Raw genomic sequence first — 25,514 nt, 5'->3', positions numbered from 1 at the left:
GCCCCTTAGGTCAGTGGCTAGGGACAGGGCATTTGAACCCACCCTGTGGCCATTAGATAATGTCTGAACTCTAAAGAGTTCTCTCAACTTGATCAGGAAAGACAGATGACTATGATAAAATAGATAAAAAGATGCCAGGGACAGGTCAGGCAAGCCTCAAGGCAAAGTCTACTTTTTCTTGGGAAATTGATCTTATATCAAATATTGGGACAAAGGTTTAGGAATGTGCTAGGTGTTTTTGCATCTAATATTTGCACTTGGTGAAAAGGTGAACTTATAGCTGAACATTTCCACAACTGTTCAGGGCATGGAGACTGGAATTGTCAAAAAAGCATGAAATCATACGTAAGAATGGCAGCAGTGAGCTACCCAAAGAGGGAGGTCCTTGCTGTTTCAGCTGGTATCATTAGTAGTTGACCTCCTTCAAGGAATATGACCTGTACTGATTTCTAAGTATAGTAAGTTGCATCCTTTGCTGATTGCTGTTTGAAATATGTTTGCATCAGTCTAACGTTGCTATCCTTGAACAGTTGAGAATATATAATCATTTGTTTATCCAGCAAACATTTATGGAGCATTTATTAAATCCAGAGGCCATTACTACAGATATTAAAAAGATAATAAAAATGTTTTGAAGACCTAATATCAATAAATTTGCTAACATTTATAAAATAGATAAATCTTTGATAGACATAAATCATTACAGCTCACTAATGGAGAAATAAGTAACTTAATAGCCCCATATTGATATAATAAGTTGAATTCATAGTTCAAAATCTCAAGTCCCAAACTCCTTCACTGGTCAATTCTAGCAAATATTTAAGGAGTAAATTATACCAATTATACACAAATATGCTGTGATGGGAAAACGTTCCCAAAGTTTATGTGTCAGAAGCTTAATCCTCAAATTCATATGTCGATGTTACTTCTAGGCAGGACCTTGGAGAAATAATGATGGTTAGATGAGATTATTTTTTTAAAGATTATTTGAAGGTCAGAGTTACACAGAGAGAGAAGGAGAGACAGAGAGAGAGAGAGAGGTCTTCTATCCACTGGTTCACTCCCCAAATGGCCGCAACAGGTGGAGCTGCACCAATCTGAAGCCAGGAGCCAGGAGCCTCCTGGGTCTCCCATGTGGATGCAGGGCCCAAGGCCCAGGCCATCTTCCACTGCTTTCCCAGGCCATAACAGAGAGCTGGATCAGAAGTGGAGCAGCAGGGACTTGAACCATCACCCATATAGGACACCAGCTCTGCAGGCAGCATCTTCACCTGCTACACCACAGCACCAGCCCCAGTACCTCCTTCTTTGATGTTCCCTTCCTTCCACTGGGATCTCAGTCACAGAGATCCTTCATGTAGACCATTTTTTTTTTTGCCCCAGTGTCTTGGCTTTCCATGACTGAAATGCTCTCATGGGCTTTTTAGCCTGATCCGGATGCCTTAAGGGCTGATTCTCAGGCCAGTGTGCTATTTAGGGTGTTTGTCATTCTATGAGTCTGTTGTGTGGCCTCCTTCCCATGTTGGATTGTTCTCTCCTTTTTAATTCTATCTATTGTTATTAGCAGACACTTGATCTTATTTATGTGATCCTTTTGACACTTATTCCTATCTTTATAATCAGTTATGCACTTAAAATGATCACATTAACTAGTAAGATGGCATTGGTACCTGCCAACTTAATGGGATTTGGAGTCCCATGGCAGATTTTTAGCTTTACCATTAGGGGTAAGTGTAAGGGAATGTGTGCCAAATTGTACATCTCCTCCCTCTCTTATTCTCACTATTCTTTTTAACAGGGATCAATTTTCAATTAGATTTAAACAGCTAAGAATAATTCTGTGTTAAGTAAAGTAAACTCCTATTCTTTCTATATGACCAAGACTTAAGTATCTTGCTACAGCAAGAAAAAAGTAATAAGATATAAGACAGGCCGGCACCGCAGCTCAATAGGCTAATCCTCCGCCTGCAGCACCAGCACCCCAGGTTCTAGTCCCAGTTGGGGCACCGGATTCTGTCCCGGTTGCTCCTCTTCCAGTACAGCTCTCTGCTGTGGCCCGGGAGTGCAGTGGAGGATGGCCCAAGTCCTTGGGCCCTGCACCTGCATGGGAGACCAGGAGAAGCACCTGGCTCCTGGCTTCAGATCAGCACGGTGCGCCAGCTGCAGCGCACTGGCCACAGCGGCCATTGCGGGGTGAACCAACGGTAAGGGAAGACCATTCTCTCTGTCTCTCTCTCTCTCACTGTCCACTCTGCCTGTCCAAAAATAAATAAATAAATAGATTTTTTATTTTAAAAAAGTAAGATAAAGACAAAAAGAAAAGGAGAAAAAATACTTCGAAGTCCACTTCTTAGGCTAACATTTATCTTGAAATGAAAATCTAACAGATATTACCAGGAGGTAAAAACCAAAGATCAGTTTCCTCCATGAACATAAATTAAAAATCCTCAACAAAATACCAGCAAATTGAGTCCAGCAATATATAAAAGAGATGATATATTAGAATTGAATAGAGTTTATCCCATCAATCCAAGGTCTATTTGATATTTGAAAATGAAACAATGTAATTTTCCATGTAGATAGAATAACAAAATGAAAACAACATAATTATTTAAACGCAGAGAAAGCATTTGAAAAAATCCAACACAGGTTCATTATAAAAATTCTGAGCAAACTAGAAATGTACAGGAACATCTTCAACCTGATTTAAAAAAAATAACTGCAAAAACTCATAATAAATGATGAAAAGTAAAATCCTTTCTCTGAAAGATGAGGAAAAGTTCAAAGATGCCTGTTCTCACTACTTAGCACTGCTGTTCTCTAAAGTGTAGTAAGGCAACAGAAAGAAATAAAAGAGTCCAATTATGGAGGGAAGGGGAAAAAACCTGTTTTTATCCATAGAACATATATAGAAATTCTAAGAAATCTACAAAAATTGATTTAACAATGCTTCAAATATAAGTTTCCAAAATCTATATTTCTTTTCATTAGCAATAAGCAATTACATATTCACATTAAAACACACATATATTTTACACGTACAAAATATTAATCTGGTTAAACTCTTAGGGATAATTTTAGCAAAATATGCATAACAGCATGAAGATGATATTCATAACAGCAAGAAGATGATAAAACATTGCTAAGAGAAATTAAAATCAAACAAGTATCCTCCTGTATAGAAGCTTACATTCCAGTAAAGGAAACCAGTGATATGTAAGATAAGTAACTAAAATATATATTATCTTACATAACGATTATGTCTAGGGAAATAAATGAGAGAAGTGGTTCACAAAATCTTGGCGGCACAGTTGTTGATATCTGGGTGTAATGGCCCTGCTTCCGCCATGGTGCCATCAGATGATTCAACAATGCTTGCCGAAGATAGTCTAGCCTCGATGCTGTTCAGCCAGGCTGCATATGTTTTAGCTTGTACAAACTCTTCTGTTTAAGTATTCCCTGTAAGAGAAGAATTGAGTCATTTCTACCAAGGGCTTGGGTCTTCTGCAGTGGAGTTAAGAGCCACCATTGCAGCAGTTAATACTAGGCTGTGTCTTGTCTCTGTTCAGGTAACAGGGCTGCTTTCTTACTCTGGGGCGCTTTCTTGCTGCTGCTCATCTTTGTTCTGTTGGGTTTTTAGCCCTGTGGCTGCGTGTTATTCATTTTCTTTTTTTTTTAACTTTTATTTAATGAATATAAATTTCCAAAGTACGATTTATGGATTACAATGGCTTCCCCCCCATACCATCCCTCCCACCCACAACCCTCCCCTTTCCCACTCCCTCTCCCCTTCCATTCACATCAAGATTCATTTTCGATTATCTTAATATACAGAAGATCAGCTTAGTATACATTAAGTAAGGATTTCAGCAGTTTGCTCCCACACAGAAACATAAAGTGAAAAATAATAGATGATTTTTTTTAAATGATGATGAAATCAGATCAGACCTATTGTCATGTTTAATCCCAGTGAGAGTCAAGTTGGGAGTTGATAATTTCTTTCTTTCTTTCTTTTTCTTTTTTTTTTTTTTTTACAGAGGATCAGTTTAGTATACATTAAGTAAAGATTTCAACAGTTTGCACCCCCATAGAAACACAAAGTGAAATATATTGTTTGAGTACTCATTGTAGCATTAAATCTCAATGCACAGCACATTAAGGACAGTGATCCTACATGAGGAGTAAGTGCACAGTGACTCCTGTTGTTGACTTTACCAATTGACACTCCTGTCTATGGCATCAGTAATCTCCCTATGCTCCAGTCATGAGTTTCCAAGGCTATGGAAGCCCTCTGAGTTCTCCGATTCTTATCTTGTTTAGACAAGGTCATAGTCTAAGTGGAGGTTCTCTCCTCCCTTCAGAGAAAGGTACCTTCTTCTTTGAAGACCTGTTCTTTCCACTGGGATCTCACTCACAGAGATCTTTTGCCAGAGTGTCTTGGCTTTCCATGCCTGAAATACTCTCATGGGCTTTTCAGCCAGATCCGAATGCCTTTAGGGCTGATTCTGAGGCCAGAGTGCTATTTAGGACATCTGCCATTCTATGAGTCTGCTGAGTCTCTCACTTCCCATGTTGGATCACTCTCCCCTTTATTTATTCCATCGGTTAGTGTTAGCAGGTACTAGACTTGTTTATGTGCTCCCTTTGACTCTTAGTCCTTTCATTATGATAAATTGTGAACTGAAATTGATCACTTGGAATAGTGAGATGGCATTGGTACATGCCACCTTGATGGGATTGAATTGGAATCCCCTGGTATGTTTTTAACTCTACCATTTGGGGCAAGTCAGCTTGAGCATGTCCCAAATTATACATCTCTTTCCTCTCTTATTCCCACTCTTATGTTTAACAGGGATCACATTTCAGTTAATTTTTAACACTTAAGAATAACTGTGTATTAATTACAGAATTAAACCAGTCATATTAAGTAGAACAGACAAAAAAACTACTAAGAGGGATAATGTATTAAGTTGTTCATTAACAGTCAGGGCTATGCTGATCAAGTCACCGTTTCCCATAGTGTCCATTTCACTTCAGGAGGTTTCCTTTTTAGTGTTCAGTCAGTTGTCACCGATCAGGGAGAACATATGGTAATTGTCCCTTTGGGATTGGCTTATTTCACTCAGCATGATGTGTTCCAGATTCCTCCATTTTGTGCAAATGACTGGATTTCTTTGTTTCTTACTGCAGTATAGTATTCTAAAGAGTACATATCCCATAATTTCTTTATCCAGTCTACCGTTGATGGGCATTTAGGTTGGTTCCAGGTCTTAGCTATTGTGAATTGAGCTGCAATAAACATTAGGCTGCAGACCGCTTTTTTGTTTGCCAATTTAAATTCCTTTGGGTAAATTCCAAGGAGTGGGATGGCTGGGTCGAACGGTAGGGTTATCTTCAGGTTTCTGAAGAATCTCCAGACTGACTTCCATAGTGGCTTGACCAGATTGCATTCCCACCAACAGTGGGTTAGTGTCCCTTTTTCCCCACATCCTCGCCAGCATCTGTTGTTGGTAGATTTCTGCATGTGAGCCATTCTAACCGGGGTGAGGTGAAACCTCATTGTGGTTTTGATTTGCATTTCCCTGATTGCCAATGACCTTGAACATTTTTTCATGTGCCTGTTGGCCATTTGGATTTCCTCTTTTGAAAAATGTCTATTGAGGTCCTTGGCCCATCTCTTAATTGGGTTGTTGGTTTTGTTTTTGTGGAGTTTCTTGATCTCTTTGTAGATTCTGGTTATTAACCCTTTATCTGTTGCATAGTTTGCAAATATTTTTTCCCATTCTGTCGGTTGTCTCTTCACTCTCCTGACTGTTTCTTTTGCAGTACAGAAACTTCTCAACTTGATGCAATCCCAAATGTTCATTTTGGCTTTGACTGCCTGTGCCTCCCGGGTCTTTTCCAGAAATTCTTTGCCTGTGCCAATATCTTGAAGGGTTTCTCCAATGTTCTCTAATAACTTGATGGTGTCAGGTCGTAGATTTAGGTCTTTAATCCATGTTGAGTGGATTTTTGTGTAAGGTGTAAGGTAGGGGTCTTGCTTCATGATTCTGCACGTGGAAATCCAATTTTCCCAGCACCATTTATTGAATAGACTGTCCTTGCTCCAGGAATTAGTTTTAGATCCTTGATCAAATATAAGTTGGCTGTAGATGTTTGGGTTGATTTCTGGTATTTCAATTCTGTTCCATTGGTCTATCCATCTGTTTCTGTACCCGTACCATGCTGTTTTGATTACAACTGCCCTGTAGTATGTCCTGAAATCTGGTATTGTGATGCCAATTCAACAGGAAGATATAACAATTATCAATGTGTATGCACCTAACTACAGGGCACCGGTTTATCTAAAAGATTTGTTAACGGACTTAAAGGGAGACTTAGACCCCAATACAATAGTACTGGGGGACTTCAATACTCCACTCTCAGAAATAGACAGATCAATATGACAGAAGATCAACAAGGATACAGTAGATTTAAACGACACTATAGCCCAAATGGATCTAACAGATATATACAGAACTTTCAATCCTACAGCTAAAGATTTTACATTCTTCTCAGCAGTACATGGAACCTTCTCTAGGATTGACCACATACTAGGCCATAAAGCAAGTCTCAGCAAATTCAAAAGAATTAGAATCATACCATGCAGCTTCTCAGACCATAAAGGAATGAAGTTGGAAATTAGCAACTCAGGAATCCCTAGAGCATATGCAAACACATGGAGATTGAACAACATGCTCCTGAATGAACAATGGGTCATAGAAGAAATCAAAAGAGAAATCAAAAACTTTCTGGAAGTAAATGAGGATAACAGCACAACATACCAAAACTTATGGGACACAGCAAAAGCAGTGTTAAGAGGAAAGTTTATATCAATAGGTGCCTACATCAAGAAATTGGAAAGGCACAAAATAGATGAGCTTTCAATTCACCTCAAGGATCTAGAAAACCTACAGCAAACCAGACCCAAATCTAGTAGGAGAAGAGAAATAATTAAAATCAGAGAAGAAATCAACAGGATTGAATCCAAAAAAACATTACAAAAAATCAGCCAAACGAGGAGCTGGTTTTTTGAAAAAATAAACACAATTGGCACCCCATTGGCCCAACTAACTAAAAAAAGAAGAGAAAAGACCCAAATCAATAAAATCAGAGATGAAAAAGGAAATGTAACAACAGACACCACAGAAATAAAAAGAATCATCAGAAATTACTACAAGGACTTGTATGCCAGCAAACAGGGAAACCTATCAGAAATGGATAGATTCCTGGACACATGCAACCTACCTAAATTGAACCAGGAAGACATCGAAAACCTAAACAGACCCATAACTGAGACAGAAATTGAAACAGTAATAAAGGCCCTCCCAACAAAGAAAAGCCCAGGACCAGATGGATTCACTGCTGAATTCTACCAGACATTTAAAGAAGAACTAACTCCAATTCTTCTCAAACTATTCAGAACAATCGAAGAAGAGGGAATCCTCCCAAATTCTTTCTATGAAGCCAGCATCACCTTAATTCCTAAGCCGGAAAAAGATGCAGCACTGAAAGAGAATTACAGACCAATATCCCTGATGAACATAGATGCAAAAATCCTCAATAAAATTCTCGCCAATAGAATGCAACAACACATCAGAAAGATCATCCACCCAGACCAAGTGGGATTTATCCCGGGTATGCAGGGATGGTTTAATGTGCGCAAGACAATCAATGTGATACACCACATTAACAGACTGCAGAAGAAAAACCATATGATTCTCTCAATAGATGCCGAGAAAGCATTTAATAAAATACAACACCCTTTCATGATGAAAACTCTAAGCAAACTGGGTATGGAAGGAACATTCCTCAATACAATCAAAGCAATATATGAAAAACCCACAGCCAACATCCTATTGAATGGGGAAAAGTTGGAAGCATTTCCACTGAGATCTGGGACCAGACAGGGATGTCCACTCTCACCACTGCTATTCAATATAGTTCTGGAGGTTCTAGCCAGAGCTATTAGGCAAGAAAAAGAAATTAAAGGGATACAAATTGGGAAGGAAGAACTCAAACTATCCCTCTTTGCAGATGACATGATTCTTTATTTAGAGGACCCAAAGAACTCTACTAAGAGACTATTGGAACTCATAGAAGAGTTTGGCAAAGTAGCAGGGTATAAAATCAATGCACAAAAATCAACAGCCTTTGTATACACAGACAATGCCATGGCTGAGGAAGAACTTCTAAGATCAATCCCATTCACAATAGCTACAAAAACAATCAAATACCTTGGAATAAACTTAACCAAGGACGTTCAAGATCTCTACGATGAGAATTACAAAACCTTAAAGAAAGAAATAGAAGAGGATACCAAGAAATGGACAAATCTTCCATGCTCATGGATTGGAAGAATCAATATCATCAAAATGTCCATTCTCCCAAAAGCAATTTATAAATTCAATGCAATACCAATCAAGATACCAAAGACCTTCTTCTCAGATCTGGAAAAAATGGTGCTGAAATTCATATGGAGGCACAAGAGACCTCGAATAGCTAAAGTGTTATTCATTTTCTAAGGTAACAGCTGGGAGGAAGGACCCTTATTCTGAGCCTTCTCGTCCTAACCAACATGAGAAAATGTTAGGGGGACCAAGATGTCTGTGCTATGAAGTTTTCCTTAACTACTCTAAATTGTTTCTGAGTTTTTTTTTTTCTGTTGTATTATTAAGACTTCCTTTAAGCAATAAATAAATTCTTTAAGCAATAAGTAATTTTATTATAAATAATTTTTTTTAGAATGGAATAAAAAAGTATATAGATAGGCTTACTTAGAAGGCAACCTTTGGCCAGCGTTGCAGCTCACTAGGCTAATCCTCCGCCTTGCGGCGCCGGCACACCGGGTTCTAGTCCCGGTCGGGGCACCGGATTCTGTCCCGGTTGCCCCTCTTCCAGGCCAGCTCTCTGCTGTGGCCAGGGAGTGCAGTGGAGGATGGCCCAAGTGCTTGGGCCCTGCACCCCATGGGAGACCAGGAGAAGCACCTGGCTCCTGGCTCCTGCCATCGGATCAGCGCGGTGCGCCCGCCGCAGTGCGCAGGCCGCGGCAGCCATTGGAGGGTGAACCAACGACAAAAGGAAGACCTTTCTCTCTCTCTCTCTCTCTCTCTCTCTCTCTCTCACTGTCCACCCTGCCTGTCAAAAAAAAAAAAAAAAAGACAACCTTTGAGAAAAGACCCAAAAAATGAAAGAACTTCCTTCTGCATTTCAGTGTGCCTGGCTTGCTCGTGGAGTGCGTGGAGACTAGCTTGGCGATGCTGAAGGGGATGAGGGAAGAATAAGAGAGTAGGCCAGGTGGGCCGCTCATTCTAGACTCGGGCTTTCACAACAGTGGAGATGGGAAGCTGTGGGCAGGTTTCTAGCAAGGAATGAGGTGATGATTTATGCATTTAAACCATGCTCCTGACCACATCAGGGGAGCAGAGAGTGAGCCTAATAAAGCAGCCAGAAGGCAATATCTCCAAAAAAAAAAAAAAAAAAAAAAAAAGTGCATGTCTTTAGCAAGGATGTTGGCAGCGGAGAAGAGAGAGGATGGCTTTGCACATGTTTTGGAGGTAAATCAATGGTTACTTTCTAACTGACTGTAAGAAAAAGAAAGAGAAAGAAAGGGAAATGAAGGGAAGCACAAAGCATAAAAGGAAGCAGTGAGGCCGATAGAAGAGAAACTGGAGTGTGCTCCTGAGGCCAAGCGAACTCTGGGTTTTGAGGAGGGGACAGTGCTTAGCTGTGTCAAGAAAGATGGCAACTGGGAAACTGTGACGTTTGGCAAGGTGGGTCTTTCGCAGCCTCTTCAAGGGCTGCTTTGATTGAGTGGTGGGGATGAAACAGGATAGGAATGAGTTTAAGAAGGAAGAGGAGCACAGAGAACATATACATAAGATTTGCCAGGGGATAGGTAGTTTCCTGAAGATAAAGTCCACATTGCCTGAAATATAGATGATGAGGATCAAATGCATCCATAAACAGGGACACAGAAACTAATCCATCGATGAAGCACGACTTTACAACCATTAGAATCTCAAAATTAAAGGAAGGAAAAAAAAAACACGTTATGCTTCCTAGAAAAGGGAAAGGATGCATTCCATCAGTGATGGGAGTTGCAACTTCCAGAAGCATTTTTGGAAGTCATTTGGCAATATCTATTTAAATTTTGTAAAAGCTCATTAATTACAATCCCACCCTTTGATGTCTATCCTATAAAATGACTTACAAACCACACACTCATCAGTAAGACACAAAGGTGAGGGTGTTTATTACAGCATTGTTTATAGGAACAGTTGGCTGGAGACACTGTGGAGTCCATCCTCCTTATTCACAACTTCCATATTTGCAAATTCACTTGGTGATAAAATTGATTTTCAAAAATAATAATCACATCATGTTTGTAATCATTCCAGGGCACAGAAGGAAAAAATAAAAATAAAATCACATTGTCCAATGCTTGCGTTCCCAGCAGAGGTAGAACAAGACAATATTCTGCTTTCTTGTTTCAACTCTCGTTCTGTAAACAACAGCCTTTTTTATGGTCCATTTAGTGTCACATTTTTCACATGATTGTGGTTTATGTTGATGAAGTCACCGTTTTAAATGACCCTCAGATGCAGGGCAAAGTACTGTCTGGTGTTCCTAAGTGCAAGAAGTGCTTTACAGAGAAAATATGTGTGTTAGGTAATCCTTGTTCAGGCATGAGTTATGGTGCTATCGGCTATGAGTTCAATGTTAACAAATCAACAATATATATTCAATGAGATGGCTTTAAGCAGAAACATACATAAGAAAAATTACATGTTTATAAGTTGACAAAAATGTGACCAGGGAGACTTGAAGGAATTTAACCTTGAATTTCCCCTTGGAGCAATGGTTTGGTACTCACTTCAGTATTTGTGGTGATTTTATAGAATATGACTGCCTTTAATAACAAGCACAGACTGTTACCCTTTTGTAAGGACTCAGTAAATTAAGATAGACCCCATGGAAATTCAAAAAAAAAAAATTTAAGGATTTATTTAGTTATGCAGAGAGAAAGGGAGAGAGCGAGCGAGCGAGCGAGCACTTTTATCTGCTAGCTCACTCCCCAAAAGGCCACAATTGTCAAGACTAGGCCAGTCCCAGGAATCTCATCCAGGTCCTCCATGTGGGTGCAGGAGCCTAAGTACTTGGGCCATTTTCTGTCACCTTCCCATGCATTTTAGTAAGGAGCTGGATCAGAAGTGGGGCGGCTGGGTCTTGAACCAGCACCCATATTGGATGCCAGCATCGCAGTCAGCAGCTTAACCTGCTATGCCATGATGCAGGCCCCATGAAATGTTAAAGATCACTGATTCAAGCGAACTGAATTCCCCAGAGTTATTTCCATAAAGTACGGTTGCATGAGACAACTTAACTTGCAGGGATGTATAATATGATGTCACCTTTGACTGTCATCTGTCATCTCTCTGTGTGTTGCCATGTGGTATCAGCACACCAGGGTGGGAACAGAGGACTCTTCAGAGTGAGGGTGGGTGTCTGAGTAGCAGTTGCTTGTTGTAAAGAGGCTGGGGTAGGTTAAGGAAACAGCATGATTGATGATTTGTATAGAATGACTTGTGTACTGTGATGACATCTGTTGGAAAAACTGATAGTCCTCTGTATACTGACTTGTTAGGATGGGTAAAAAAAAGTTGCAAAATAACATGTAAAATGTGATTCTATTTTAGTAAAAACTTGCTTAGCATGCCTAAGTATGAGAATGAGTGAAGAAATAGATGTGTAGGGGCCAGTGCTGTGGTATAGCAGATTAAGCCACTGCCTGCAACGCTGGCATCCCATACTAGCACTGGTTCAAGTCCCGGCTACTCGACTTCCAATCCAGCTCCCTAAAAATGGCCTGGAAAAAGCAATGTAAGATGGCTCAAGTGCTTGGACCCCTGCTACCCACATGAGAGACCCAGATGAAGCTCCTGGCTCCTGGCTAAAGCCTGGCTGTTGTAGCCACTTGGGGGAGTGAACCAGCAGATGAAAGACCTCTCTCTTGGCCGGCACCATGGCTCATTAGGCTAATCCTCTGCCTGTGGCGCCAGCACTCCAGGTTCTAGTCCTGGTTGGGGCACCGGATTCTGTCCTGGTTGCACCTCTTGCAGGCCAGCTCTCTGCTGTGGCCTGGGAAGGCAGTGGAGGATGGCCCAAGTGCTTGGGTCCCTGCACCCACATGGGAGACCAGGAGGAAGCTCCTGGCTTCGGAACAGCGCAGCGCACCGGTGGTAGCAGCCATTTGGGGGGTGAACCAATGGAAGGAAGACCTCTCTCTCTCTCTCTCTCACTATTTAACTCTGCCTGTCCAAAAAAAAAAAAAAAAAGCCTCTTTCTCTCTTTCCTTTTTCTGTAAAATAAATAAATAAATAAATAATCTTTTTTGTAAAAAAAAAAAAAAAAGAAAAGAAATAGATGTCAAGAGGTTGGGAGTTCTATGAGCAAAGATTGTTTTTATGCTCATTTCCATCGATTTGTTTTGGTAAGTATCATTTTGTTGAAATTTGAAACAAGTACAAATAAAATGTGAGAAAGCATTTAGAAGCTAAATATCATTTAACTAACAAAGATAGAGCCATTTGTAGTAGAAGTTAGCCAGTTTGCTACATGCTGATCTTATTAGCACATTTTGAAAACGGCACCAGTTCTGAGTTGTTACATGGGATCCTTTACAATTCTTTGTTTTCTTTTTCTTCTAGGAATCGTTAAGAGCCGTCAGATATGAAATATCTCCAGATAAGGAGTATGCACTTTTCTCATATAACGTGGGACCAGTGAGTACTACCTTTTCCCAAAGAATTGTTGCTTTATTCTGGCACTGCATTAAATGTACCTCCTCGAATCTTCATTTGTAATGCTCTTTGAATCCTGAAATATTCTGTGGCTCTCTTTTGTATGTCATACTGCCACCTAGGAGAGAGGAAAGGTATAAAAACTTCTTTGGCAGAAAAAAAAATCACTCATCTTAGAGGCTTCTCATAGGATTTTCTTGGGGAGAACGTGAGAATTTGTCTTTTTATAGAGATTTATCGTACTCTTTTGTGCAATGATTTTTCTTGTCTTGTTCTCAAGCTATAATTTTAATCCTAACTCGAAAAGCAGCTACTGGATTCTCCCTAAACGAAAGTAGTGATGTTTATTAGGTGGCCATCACAAGGTTCAAGTGAAGAGCTGAATTATAAGTTTCATTGTTTCAATCCCTACTTATCGCACCACCTAGATATGAATCTCCCATAAAATTTCATATGAATTTGCTATAAAATCTCACCCTGGACCTTAGTAGCAGCCTGAACTTTCCTAAGCTTGGATTTTCTTTCTTCTTTTACTTTTTTTTTCCAAGATACTAATATATTAGAATTTATCTCAGCTCTTTAATTTTAAATGAGCAAGCAGGTGAAATGCATTTGTACAAGTAAAGCAAATGTTCAGCGTTTATGAGATTAGCAACTTTTGAAATGTGCAGTTTGAGAAATGTTAACCTAGGAAACCCAGGTTAGGCTTGCACAAAGCTACAAGTCCAATCCTAGAACTTAACGTTTCTCTTTTGAAAGTTGATTTCATAGCTGAATTATTTATTGGAAATTTCACCTTTATTCCTCCCAATGTAGATTTAAAAAAAAATTTGTTTATTTATTTGAAAGGCAGAGTTACAGAGACACACAGAGAAAGAGAGAGGGAGAAGGAGGGAGAATCAGAGAGGGAGGTCTTCTATCCACTATCTACTCCCCAAATGGCCACAATGGGCGGAGCTGGCTTGAGCAGAAGTATGGAAGAGCTGTCCAATGCAGCGTGGGTGGAGAGAGAAATGAGTAAACAAGAACCAGTGATCAAGGGGTTTAGATATAAATTCTAAGATAAGATCTTGAGGAGAGTAAGAGTTGGAGGAGAGATTTTGGTTTCTATATTTTATTATGTGTCACTTTCTCTTATTTATTCAGACTAATCACAGTGTTGTACTATTTCTCAGTTGTTTGACGTGGACTGGTTTCATTTGCCTATGCTTACACAGTCAGCTACTTGGAGAGACGGACAGGCCTTTTTATCTCTTGTATATCACCGCTCTCAACACCTAACACAGGACCATCTGGGTGCATTTGCTGCCAGACAGACATGTTTGTGGTATTATCTTCTCTCTGAACCTCATAGCACTAGGTCAAGATGCACTGCAAATTCTTGAAATTACATCAAACATACAAATTACATAATAAAAGAAGGAGACCCCAGTCATAATATATCTGAGTGACACTTCATGTTCATTCTAGAAATGTGTATCATGCTAATCAGCAAACTTGTTTCTGTAAAGTCTCCTAATACTACAAATCTGTGACTTGGCTAACATTCTTGAACACTCACAGATTAGTTAGTTTTAACTCCGTCAACTCTGCTTCATTGATGGCATCAAGAGTTCCTTTCAAGAAGTTAAAAAAATCAATTCTCGCCGGTGCCATGGTTCACTAGGCTAATCCTCTGCCTTGCAGCGTCGGCACACGGGGTTCTAGTCCCGGTCGGGGCGCCGGATTCTGTCCCGGTTGCCCCTCTTCCAGGCCAGCTCTCTGCTGTGGCCCGGGAGTGCAGTGGAGGATGGCCCAAGTGCTTGGGCCCTGCAACCCATGGGAGACCAGGAGAAGCACCTGGCTCCTGCCATTGGATCAGCGCGGTGCGCCGGCCGCAGCGTGGCAGCCATTGGAGGGTGAACCAACGGCAAAAGGAAGACCTTTCTCTCTGTCTCTCTCTCTCTCACTGTCTACTCTTCCCGTTAAAAAAATTTTTTTTAATTAAAAAAAAATCAATTCTCATGTAGATTTGAAAAAGAGTAAACCAAAGAACAGTTTTACATTTTTTCTAAGATGAAGACACCTACAGGTCCATACATGGTGTGTGTGAAATGTGGAAAATAGTTTAAAATCATATTTTTATTTATGGGGTGCCGTCTTTATAGTTTCCAAAGTGTGCTTGTTTACTTCATCTTGTTTCTTTTCAAAAGATTATCCCCCCCCAAATGAGCCAATGCTTGCCAAATGAGTTTTATTTTGTTTACTTTATGTAGAACTTTGCATCATTTCACAATGTACAGTTTCTGAACAGTTCTCTTGAAACCAATGTAGATGCTGGGGGAATACTATGTTATTATGTTTAATTTGAAAATTATGCTAACTGTACCACCTCTACTGAAAGGAGAAAAATGCCATAAAACAAACTTATTTAATTAGAGCATAATGTTCCTTCATACTGATGCATGTTTGACAAATATGGAAAGTTCACAAAGCGCATTCAGGAAGAGGAAGAAAATTTTTAAATGCAATATCTTAGAATATTTAAGAATATTAACATATTGTGTGAGTTTCAAAGAAGAGAGAGGAATTATATCTGCAAAATATTCTTCCTTACAGTATCTTTTCTGAGAAAGCCACTTACGATTTATGTAGTTTCATCACAATGTTGAAGGGAGTTAATTGGAATGATAATCCTTATGGTCAATGGAACATCATTTCGGTCAAAAGAAAATTTTGTCCAAGATGTGGTCTAAATAAAATACCAGTCAGTAACATAGTCTTTTTTTTTTTTAAAGATTTATTTATTTTATATGAAAGTCAGAGTTACACAGAGAAAGGAGATGCAGAGAGAGGGAGAGGTCTTCCAACTTCTGGTTCACTCCCCAATTGGCCGCAACGGCCCGAGCTGCGCCAATCTGAAGCCAGGAGCCAGGAGCTTCTTCCGGGTCTCCCATGTGGATGCAGGGGCCCAAGGACTTGGGCCATTTTCTACTGCTTTCCCAGCAGAGAGCTGGATCAGAAGTGGAGCAGCTGGGTCTTGAACTGGCACCCATATGGGATGCCGGCGCTGCAGATGGTGGCTTTACCCGCTATGCCACAGCACCGGCCCCACAGTCATTTAATTAGCAAAATATGCTGATGTATGTGCTGATTTTAGTTATTTTTTACTACGTAACAAATTACCCAAAAATTTAATGACCGAACCAGCCACTGTGGCACAGGGAGTTAAGTCACTGTTTGGAATGCCTGAATCCCTTACTGCCCATTCTGCCCCAGCTGCTCTGCTTCTGATCCAGTTCTCTGCTCATGCACTGGGAAAGGCAGTGGAGGATGGCCCAAGAGCTTGGGCCTGACACCCATATGAGAGACCATGGTGGCGTTCCTGGCTCCTGGCTTCAGCCTGGCTCAGACCTGGCTGTTGTATTCATTGGGGAAATGAACCAGGATATATAAAATCTCTCCCTCTTTGAAATGAATTAATCTTATGATGGTAATCTTATGATGTTAATCTTGTCTTGAAAGAGAGTCTGGGCTGGGCATCAGGGAAACCAAGTTCTTGATGCTCCTCTGCAAGTAGGTAGAGGACCGGAGGTGGGCCAAGCAGCTTCACTGTTGCTGTCAGAGCAATGGAGATAACAAGGTGTTCCCTAGTGACTCGAGAGCATTGTGGAAGCCAATGTGGACAAAAACATAACTGCCTGGGTTTGTGCAAATTAAATGAGTAATGTAAGAATTCTCTGTACTGCTATTACTTTTTCAAGTTTTATTTATTTGAGAGGCAAAGAGACAGAAAGAAAGATTTCCCATGTGATAGTGTACTCCCAAATGCCCACAGTGACTGGAGCTGGGTTGGGGCCAGAGACAAGAGATGGAAATTCAATCCAGGTCTGCCGCATGGGTGGCAGGAACCCAATTATTTGAGTAGTCACCCATTGCCTTCTAGGGTCTGCATTGGAGAGACGTGGGAATCAGCAGCCAGACCTGGGACTGGAACTTAGTCACTCTGATGTGGGACACAGGCGCAGTAACCACTAGGCTAACTGCCCATCCCTGTTACTTTTATTATATATTCAAGCTCAGTGGAATGAATCCATAGAAATCGAGCACTCCTACAATTCTCTTAGAAACTCAAGTCAAAATCTTACTTTTGGGAGCTGCTAACTACTTCCAGACTCTTAAATTTAACTATAAACTTAGTGTTCAATGAGGAGCCATTATAAATATGAATATATTTCTTTTGGTTTACTGGTACATTTCTTAAAGTTTTTTTTTTTTTAATGTGAACTACAAAGAGGAAGTATCCAATATGTCCATTTTTCTTCTAAGGATTATGTCTCAGCAGTTAAGGATGATTTTACTGACTCATTGGGGAAGCCAATCAAGTACTTTGTCATTCCATGGACAGCCAGCTGTGGTCCCTAGAGCTGACATTCAGAATCACACCGAGGCGTCCTTGTTATCAAGTTCCTTGTCTCCCAGCCATCTCCAGAAAGCCCTGCCTGCAGCCCATGACAAAGAATCTCTGGAAATTGAATTGTGAGGCGTGTGCGGCCTTAGGCATTTGTCCCAGTGCAGAGACAGGAAGTGGCATTTTTCTTGTGTCTCCAGCACTTAAAATGTTTCCTATGCTGGTTTTAACCAAGTCACAGACCTTTTCTCATCTTTTTTTTTTTTTTTTTTTTTTTTTTTTTTTTTTTCCAGTCAGAGGGCAGATGCTGGGAACAAGACAGGAAATTGAATGATCCCTTGGCTCTGGCAGCTTCTGTCTCAGAGGGAGGCACAGTGGACAACAGCTCTCAGCTGCGTGCTTTTCCCCCTGCGGCCTTAGCCTACTCTATCCTGAGAAAGGTTGGGGGGCTTTTCATTGCAGGAATCTGAAGCAGTTCTCACACTGATAAATTTCTATTCCTTCCCTGGCCTTATGTGAGTTAATACAACCTATTGTATCATTTAAGGGACTGTGAAATTTATAACTTACGTAAAGCTTACACAACACCCAAACATGGATAGGCCTGACCAACCAGGTATGGTGAGGTGAACCCCACTGAATTCCAGAATCTTCAGTGCACCTGTCCATTGGAGTTAACCATTTATTTACAAGATTTAATTTTTTAAAATAACTTGAGACTTCATAAACATCATATAAAGGATAGCTCAAAGTACTAAGCCCATATTTAGGCACTGAATTACAACTCTGAATTACAAGTCAATTTACTGCTGGTGCCATGGCTCACTAGGCTAATCCTCCACCTGCGGTGCCGGCACACTGGGTTCTAGTCCCAGTGGAGGCGCCGGATTCTGTCCCGGTTGCCCCTCTTCCAGGCCAGCTCTCTGCTGTGGCCCGGGAGTGCAGTGGAGGATGGCCCAAGTGCTTGGGCCCTGCACCCGCATGGGAGACCAGGAGGAAGCACCTAGCTCCTGGCATCGGATCAGTGCAGCGCGCCGGCCACAGTGTGCCGGCAGGAGCGGCCATTGCGGGTTGAACCAACATCAAAGGAAGACCTTTCTCTCTGTCTCGCTCTCTCTCACTGTCCACTCTGCCTGTCAAAAAAAAAAAAAAAAGTCAGTTTACACAATTCTAAAAGTATGAGTTTCTGTATTGCAATGAATATAACTCCTGCTGAAAGGTGGCTCTCTGGCTTACTTCTATCCTTTCTTCATTAGATACACTCATGGAATCTTTGCCCAGGAGTCTAAAGGAATGTGTTTCTTGATTCTTGTGCTGCTGGTTCATTTCTTTCTGCATTGTTTACAGAGTCTTTTACAAGCCAGTTTCCAGCAATGGTCTGATCCTAGTGGTTCAAGCTGGAGGCATCCTTGTACATTTCCATATATATTAAGGCTGACACCAAAATTGACTCAAACTCTCAGATTACTGAAAACCATCATTAGACTTTAGAAATGTGTGTTTCCACACAGCTCACACTATGCACATGGCTTCACACCATTGTAAAAATCAAATATGCCCAAGTCCTTGGGAAACTATTGAAAGCCTAAGCCAGCATAAAAGGCAGTGTTAAGCCAAGGCTGACGTTGGGAACTTGTGGCGGTGTCAGGGACCCGATCAACAGCCTGAGTGGAGGGGGCCATTTTTCCTGTCCTGGAAGTTCACTGACTGTGATTGTTTGGTTTTTTTTGCTTATGAAATTACGGGTATTTGTGTGTGTGTGTGGTTGGGGATGAGGTTGATATATTCTTTGTTGTTGTGCTATTTCAATACAAAGCTGGTTCAAAACGCAGATTTTTTTCTTGCTTTGTTGTTTATATATATGTCTATTCAGGTCAGGGAACTAAATTTAAAAGCACAAACTGAAATGAAAAAGCGCAAAAGTGGGTATAGAAAAAAATGTAGCCCAAACAATGGTTCTTCTCTCAATAGAAGGCAAGCATGGTTAAGGCCATTGTGAGTGTGTGTTGCTGTGACTGGAGTGCAGAAGTAGTGGATTTTACTTACCAGAGAGATTCCATGGATCCAGCAATTTAAAAAGGAGCACTTCCGAATGTAGTTTCTACAGGGTACTTGAAATATTGATTTGTACCTTGCAGTGCTACCCAAAGAGGCCTCTGGGACTTGTCCATAGGCAGGAGAAGGGTTTTAATAAGGCTGTGCAGGCAGGTCGGCCCCACAGTTGGAGGGGTTGTGCTAAGTGGTGGCAGGGGGTTGTGTCTGCGATTTGCAGAGTGCCAGGAAACACCTCACCCACCACCACTCCCAACCCAGGCACTTGTGCAAGTCACCCCCTAATTGGTCTCTCTGCTTCTGCTCTGGGCAGACTCATCTCCACAGCATGGCCAAAGTGATCTTAGACTCATGCAAACCAGGTCTCATCACGCTCTGCTTCCCACTCCTTCAACAAAATGACCGAGTGCTCAATCATTAGGAGGCCTGAATGAGGAGCTTGGCTCCATACTGTTGGAGGAGTGGCTCCTGGCTAGGCTTGCACCAGGTTTTTGTGTGGACACCAGAGGAATTCAGGAATGAGACATAGATCAAGGAGAGCAGAAAAGCAAGGTAAAGCCGCCGCCTGCAGTGCCAGCATCACAAATGGGCGCTGGGTCATGTCCCAGCTGCTTCTCTTCTGATCCAGCTCACTGCTATGCCCTGGGAAACAGTAGAAGATGCCCCAAATCCTTGGACCCTTGGACCCAAGTGGAGCCCGGGAAGGGGCTCCTGACCCTTGGCTTCAGATCAGCTCAGCTTGGGCCATTGCAGCCAACTGGGGAGCAAACCAGTGGATGGAAGACCTCTCTCTCTCTCTCTCTCTGCCTCTTCTCTCAGTGTGTAACTCTTTCAAATAAATAAATAAATCTTTAAAAAAACAAACAGGCCAGTGCCACAGCTCAATAGGCTAATCCTCCGCCTAGCAGCGCCGGCACACTGGGTTCTAGTCCCAGTGGAGGCGCCGGATTCTGTCCTGGTTGCTCCTCTTCCATTCCAGCTCTCTGCTATGGCCCGGGAGTGCAGTTGAGGATGGCCCAAGTGCTTGGGCCCTGCACCCGCAAAGGAGATCAGGAGAAACACCTGGCTCCTGCCATCAGATCAGCGCGGTGCGCCGCAGCGGCCATTGGGGAATAAACCAACGGAAAAAGGAAGACCTTTCTCTCTGTCTCTCTCTCTCACTGTCCACTCTGCCTGTCAAAAAAATAAAATTAAAAAAAAAAAAACAGTGTTAGGGCCATGCTTTTATATGATCTGGAGGTATAGGGGTTGTGTCTGGGGTGGGGCTGAATTGATTCAAAGAGACCAGTGTCTGGGCTGGTTCTTGAGTACTCCCAATTTCCTTGCATTGCTTTGGAGATCTCAAAAGTGTCTTCGTGCCAGGTTCTTGATGGGCGTGGGAGCGCTGGCCATGGCAATTTTATTATAGTGGTCATCACAGGGACACAGCCAGCAGCTGTATTCGGTATGTGTTAGCCAACGCCCAGTAGCTCAGTGGGGAAACAGAGGCAGCTGCTCTCTGCATGGAAGGGGGTAGGTTCTGGTGGTGCACATGGGGCCCTAGCACAGGTGCCGGCAATCCTCAGCTCCTCGCTAGCTGACTCCCTCCCCAGCCTCAGGGCCTTTGCACTTGCTGCACTTTCATCCACAATGTCCAGGCTGCGAGGAAAGACATTTCCTCATTGTGGTGAGAAAGAAGGAGAAAATGACTGGGTTTGTTCCTGGGCTTAGTTGTGGAAGGACCCATGAGTTCCCTTCCATAACATTTTTTGTTTGTTTGTTTCTCCCAAAAAATGTTGAGATGAGGCCATTTGTTGAGGGTGATGATGGAGGAGTAGGTAAGGACGATGGAGTGTGGTCTGAAAAGAGAGGACAGGGAGAGCAGCCTCACACAACAGGAAAGCAAGCATCCATGTCAGTGCTGGAGCACTGCCAGGCTCCTCGAGCTTTGCCCAGCTGCGTGCTTCTCCCCAGGAGCATTGAGCCCACGTGGGACTGGGATTGGCAGGTGAGTGATATAGAGAGTTAAGGGTGTTTTCAAAGGAGTGATCATCACCATGGAAACTCACCTGGTCATGGGGGCGGTGCAGCCAGGAGTGGCTCCAGGTATAAAATCGAGGAGAGGAGGCTGTGGATTGCTGGTCTTGAGCTGGGTCAGACGTCTGAGATCGTAGTAGAGAGATAGTGTGGTTATCAGAAAGTATGACCAGTTTCTGGTAGGGATGAGATTAGCAGGACGAAATGAGAAGACAAAGGAGGCGGATCAAGGAGCTGACAAGCCTGGAAGGAGGTATGCTGGGGGGCTGGTGGGCATGGCTTGGAGAAGTCTCCATGTTGCTGTAGGAGAGAGAGGACCCGAGCTCCGAAGCTCTGGGGCTTGCAGTCGGAGACGCAGCAGGGGCCCTTATTCCATCTTCCAGCATGGAACGCGGGAGGGGGAGCCTGAAAAGGAAGAGCCTCCATTGGCAAGGGGTCCTTATAGCCTGCTGGGAGCCAGGCTTCCATGCAAGCAAGCACTAGAAGGGACAGTATTCCAGGATGGGCTGAAGACGTACAAGCGGCTGCTAATCAAACAACAGGTGTTGGTGACAGGAGAGACAGGTCACGGAACGGGTCATCCAAGCAGATGGGCTATTGAGTGTCTATAAAGACAGCTTGGAGAGTGGCAGCTGCCTTAGCACCCCCTGCAGTCCTGCAGTGGTAATGTAATAATAGAAATAATTTTTAAAGACCACCCACTTGTGGAGGGGCTCTGAGTAATCTAAATTAACCAGTGAAGTTTGTGTAATTGATACTAAAAGAAATGAAGAAATGGAAATGAGAAAAGTGGGTTTGCTGTGTGTGACATGGGGCGATATTACACAGAGAACACTTAATTGCTTTTGTTATGAATGGCCCTCATTGTAATATGGTGAGGGCAAAAATGACTCAAATTCTTCTTGAAAGATGTGTTCTTTGGTTCCGATTTAGCAGTCCATGATTGTGGGCGAGCTCATTAGCAGCAATTATATGCAGAGATTCAAAGCTGATTAATGCGGCCCAAGCTGCCGAGGCCTTCCAAACCACCATTAGGGCCGAGAGAGACTTTTTGCCAGGGAACGTCCTAAGTTGTGGCGGGAACAACTCAAAACTATAAGGATTCATCATGGCTGTGGGTTAAGGCCAGTTCCATTTGTGAGTTTCAGCTCCCTCTCCTGTTAAGAAAATGACTTTACAAAGTGTTAAATGAAGATACGGTCTCCAGTGTTTGCACAATATCACAACATATCGCCATTTGGGCACGGTGGTAAAATGAAACAAAACCCATTTCTAGAAACAGGTCGGGGCATGCTGTTGTGTGTTCTCTTGGGCAACTAGCATTATTATTTATGATAGCAGAGAGGCTTTGTGGAAGGTAATTTTCAGAAGCTCACAGTGCCCCCACTTCCCTCCTGTGGTCTTCATGGAGTAGACTATATTATGTGCAAGCTCTGTGCATGGACTCTGTGTGTGATAAGGCAAGTGCCTTGGAATTGACTGGTTTTGGCCAACAGTAGGTTTTCATTTGCTAGTTGTCTTTGTATTTCCTTGCTGTGTTGAGAGTGTTAATGCCTAAAAGCAAGAGCACAAGCGCCCAGCCCTGCCCTGGCAGGCTCCCTTTGGTAAGGCAGGGGAACCAGGAAGGCTTGGCAGGGTTTCCTGAGGCGTCTGCTGTGGTGGTAACTCTGGACCAAGTCCATGTCCACAGTTTTTGAATCTGTAGAAATTAATGAGCGCAAGGGATGAGTTGCTTGAGTGAGTCCTAAATTGGGTGCCGCCTCGGGGCTCTCGATGATTTGCCTCGCCTGGACAGTGCCAATAGAATGCAAACCCGACTGGCTGTGTTTGCAGGATGTGCCTCTGGTGTGTGCCTGTGCTGGTGCAAAGGGAGTTGTTCCCAGGAGGCCTCTGCAGTTCTTCTTTGAACAGGATTGCAATCTGTTGCATGACTGAGAAACTGAAAAAGTATGCATTCTCTCATGCGGAGTGGGCTTAAATCATGCTTCAGAATCATTCCCCAATCTGGCTCTCCACCTCCCCTGTGGATTCGGAGCTCTGCAAATCTGGATTATTGGGGGGCCACCATAATAACAACCATAGACATTCAGTTACTACAAGAAGTGAAATCATTTATTTTCTTTACATTGGAATGAAGAAATATGAAGGTACTGAAATTCGGGAACAGATTTGGAAGGTATCTAGCTCCAGTGACATGACTCCTTCAAAATAAGAATGGATGAAATCATCCAAAATTTTAATCTACATAATATCACATCAGTCAGTTTTACTTGTTTGATCCTGCCCTGATCAGTTGATCTAGGCCAGGTCAGAGTCTACAGAGGTTCTTAGAAGCTAGGTCACAGGCTGCTGTTGGCAAAACTGCTCCTTCACATTGCCACGACTCGACTGTCAGGGCCTCACTCCCGCTGATGCTTCCGAGGGAGCTTGCAGTGGACGCTGAGTGAGTCCCAGCACCAAAGGGAAGAGAGAAGGGGCAGATGGGGAAGGAGGAGACAAGCCAGCAGGTGCCGGCACATCACCGGGTATTTAAATGTCATCTGTCCGACCCCTGAGGGAAAAGAGCATCTTGGAGTGCAAGCCAGAAAAGGTCAGGCACGTGAGAACAGTTTTTAAACCACACATGTCTTCCTCGTGCACTGGATGGAGAGGAGAGGCAGAGATGTGATGCTGATGCAGATTGTCAGCATGACTCTGGGATTACTTGAGGCAAAAAGTAGATGAAAGTCCTTGTGTATCCCTTCACAAAATCATTGACAGAGAGACCACTCTCCCTGGAATGAGCCCCATGGTCAGAAACTAAGTTTTCCAACTGGCAGGGCCCTTGGTTCCCCTTGGAAAACCAAGTCTGCTCTGTCTAGGAGGAGGTAGGATTGAGTAGATAATGGTTAAGTCTCTGTCCAATGTCCCCCTCTCCTCCCGCTCCGCCTCTCCTCCCGCTCCGCCTCTCCTCCCGCTCCGCCTCTCCTCCCACTCCCCTCCCCCTCCCTCACACACACACTAATTAAAGCAGCTTATTCATTGTGCTTAATATATATTACATTCCTAGCTTTTATCATTGACACATTTCTCCTTTTGTAAGGAAAGACTACCACAACCCTCCTTCTGTGTTCTTTCCTACCTGGGCAACCTGTGCTTTCCTGTGGTATAACCTCATCTTTGATGAATGGGGAAAACCTGTTGATTGTTTGCTTGTTAGTGACTCCATGGAAGCTGTGTGGCCTGCAGAGCTGTAAGCCACCTCCAACCATGATGCTACCTTGCAACCTTGTCTTGTTCCCCCTTCACATTTCTCTGTGGAGTCTGTGGGAATGAGTCAGGGGACCAAGTCTCCATGAGCAGCCAGTGGAGTGTTAGGTGTGCCTACTTGTTGGGCAGATTGCATCAGAGTTAGAAACGGTCAATACGGGCTGAATTGCATGGGTTAGAAAACCTGTGTGTGTTCTCCTTGTTTGCAGGGGCCTTGAGCTGGAGAAGAAAGCCTGGGAAGAGGGGAGGGTTGGGTTTATTGATGGAGAGGGGAAGGGAAAGGACCTTCCTGAGAACACTGGAGAAAAAAACCACAGAGGTGGCCATGGGAAGATGCCGGAGTAGGGAACAGTATGGAGAATATTTTAAGAGTTGGAAATGCTTATGTATCAAAAGAAATCAAAGAAAGAAGGCAAAATAGGAAAAAACTATTTAAAAACCTAGAAAATGGTCCCTTCTGCCAGTAGACACCTTTCTACTATGTACATAAACAGCCATTTTCCTGGCATGACCTCAGCTGCACATGGCCTTTGTGCTGTCTAATCCCAAATTCTTTCTTCTACTTGGGCTACACTAAATTCTTGAAGGTATTTTTTTGAGAAGGAAAGAAAGCTCCCATTCACTGGTTCACTCCTCAAATGCCCACAATGACCAGAGCTGGGCAGGCTGAAGCCAGGAGTTAGGAATTCAATCCAGGTCTCCCATACGGGTGGCAAGGACCCAGGTACTTGAGCCGTCATCACTGCCTCCCGGGGTGTGCATGAGCAGGACGCTGGAGATGAGTCAGAGCTGTGTATTCTGATATGAGATGTGCCCATCTTAACTACTAGGCTGAATGCCTGCTCCCAGGGGGTATTTTCAAGTATGGCCATGTTGGACAGAGGAGAGGCAGGACGCAGGAAACCTGTGACCACTGACATCTTAGGGCAAGAGCAGGTGTTCTACAGAGAATGTGATAAACAGTC

At 42.7% G+C, this 25,514-nt stretch overlaps 1 protein-coding gene and 1 long non-coding RNA gene across 6 annotated transcripts in view; both read left to right on the top strand.

Moving 5' to 3' along the window:
* DPP6 (dipeptidyl peptidase like 6) overlaps window positions 1–25,514 on the top strand; it is a 1,254,484-nt gene that overhangs the window by 881,851 nt on the left and 347,119 nt on the right. For all 5 annotated transcript variants that reach the window (XM_051857103.3, XM_051857105.3, XM_070077270.2 and 2 more), the window contains exon 5: window positions 12,750–12,824. In XM_051857103.3, coding sequence (XP_051713063.3) covers window positions 12,750–12,824 — 75 coding nt within the window. The remainder of the gene's footprint in view (window positions 1–12,749; window positions 12,825–25,514) is intronic.
* Window positions 21,304–25,514, top strand: part of LOC149125348 (uncharacterized) — a 38,652-nt gene continuing 34,441 nt past the window's right edge. Inside the window, exon 1 of the long non-coding RNA XR_016237003.1 lies at window positions 21,304–21,553. This is a non-coding gene — a long non-coding RNA (uncharacterized LOC149125348). The remainder of the gene's footprint in view (window positions 21,554–25,514) is intronic.

Source organism: Oryctolagus cuniculus, chromosome 7 (assembly GCF_051225735.1).
Source record: "Oryctolagus cuniculus isolate XC-2025 breed Fujian yellow rabbit chromosome 7, ASM5122573v1, whole genome shotgun sequence".
NCBI lineage: Eukaryota > Metazoa > Chordata > Mammalia > Lagomorpha > Leporidae > Oryctolagus > Oryctolagus cuniculus.
The sequence above is the reverse complement of the archived record's forward strand: the minus strand, read 5'-3'. Positions and strand labels throughout refer to the sequence as shown.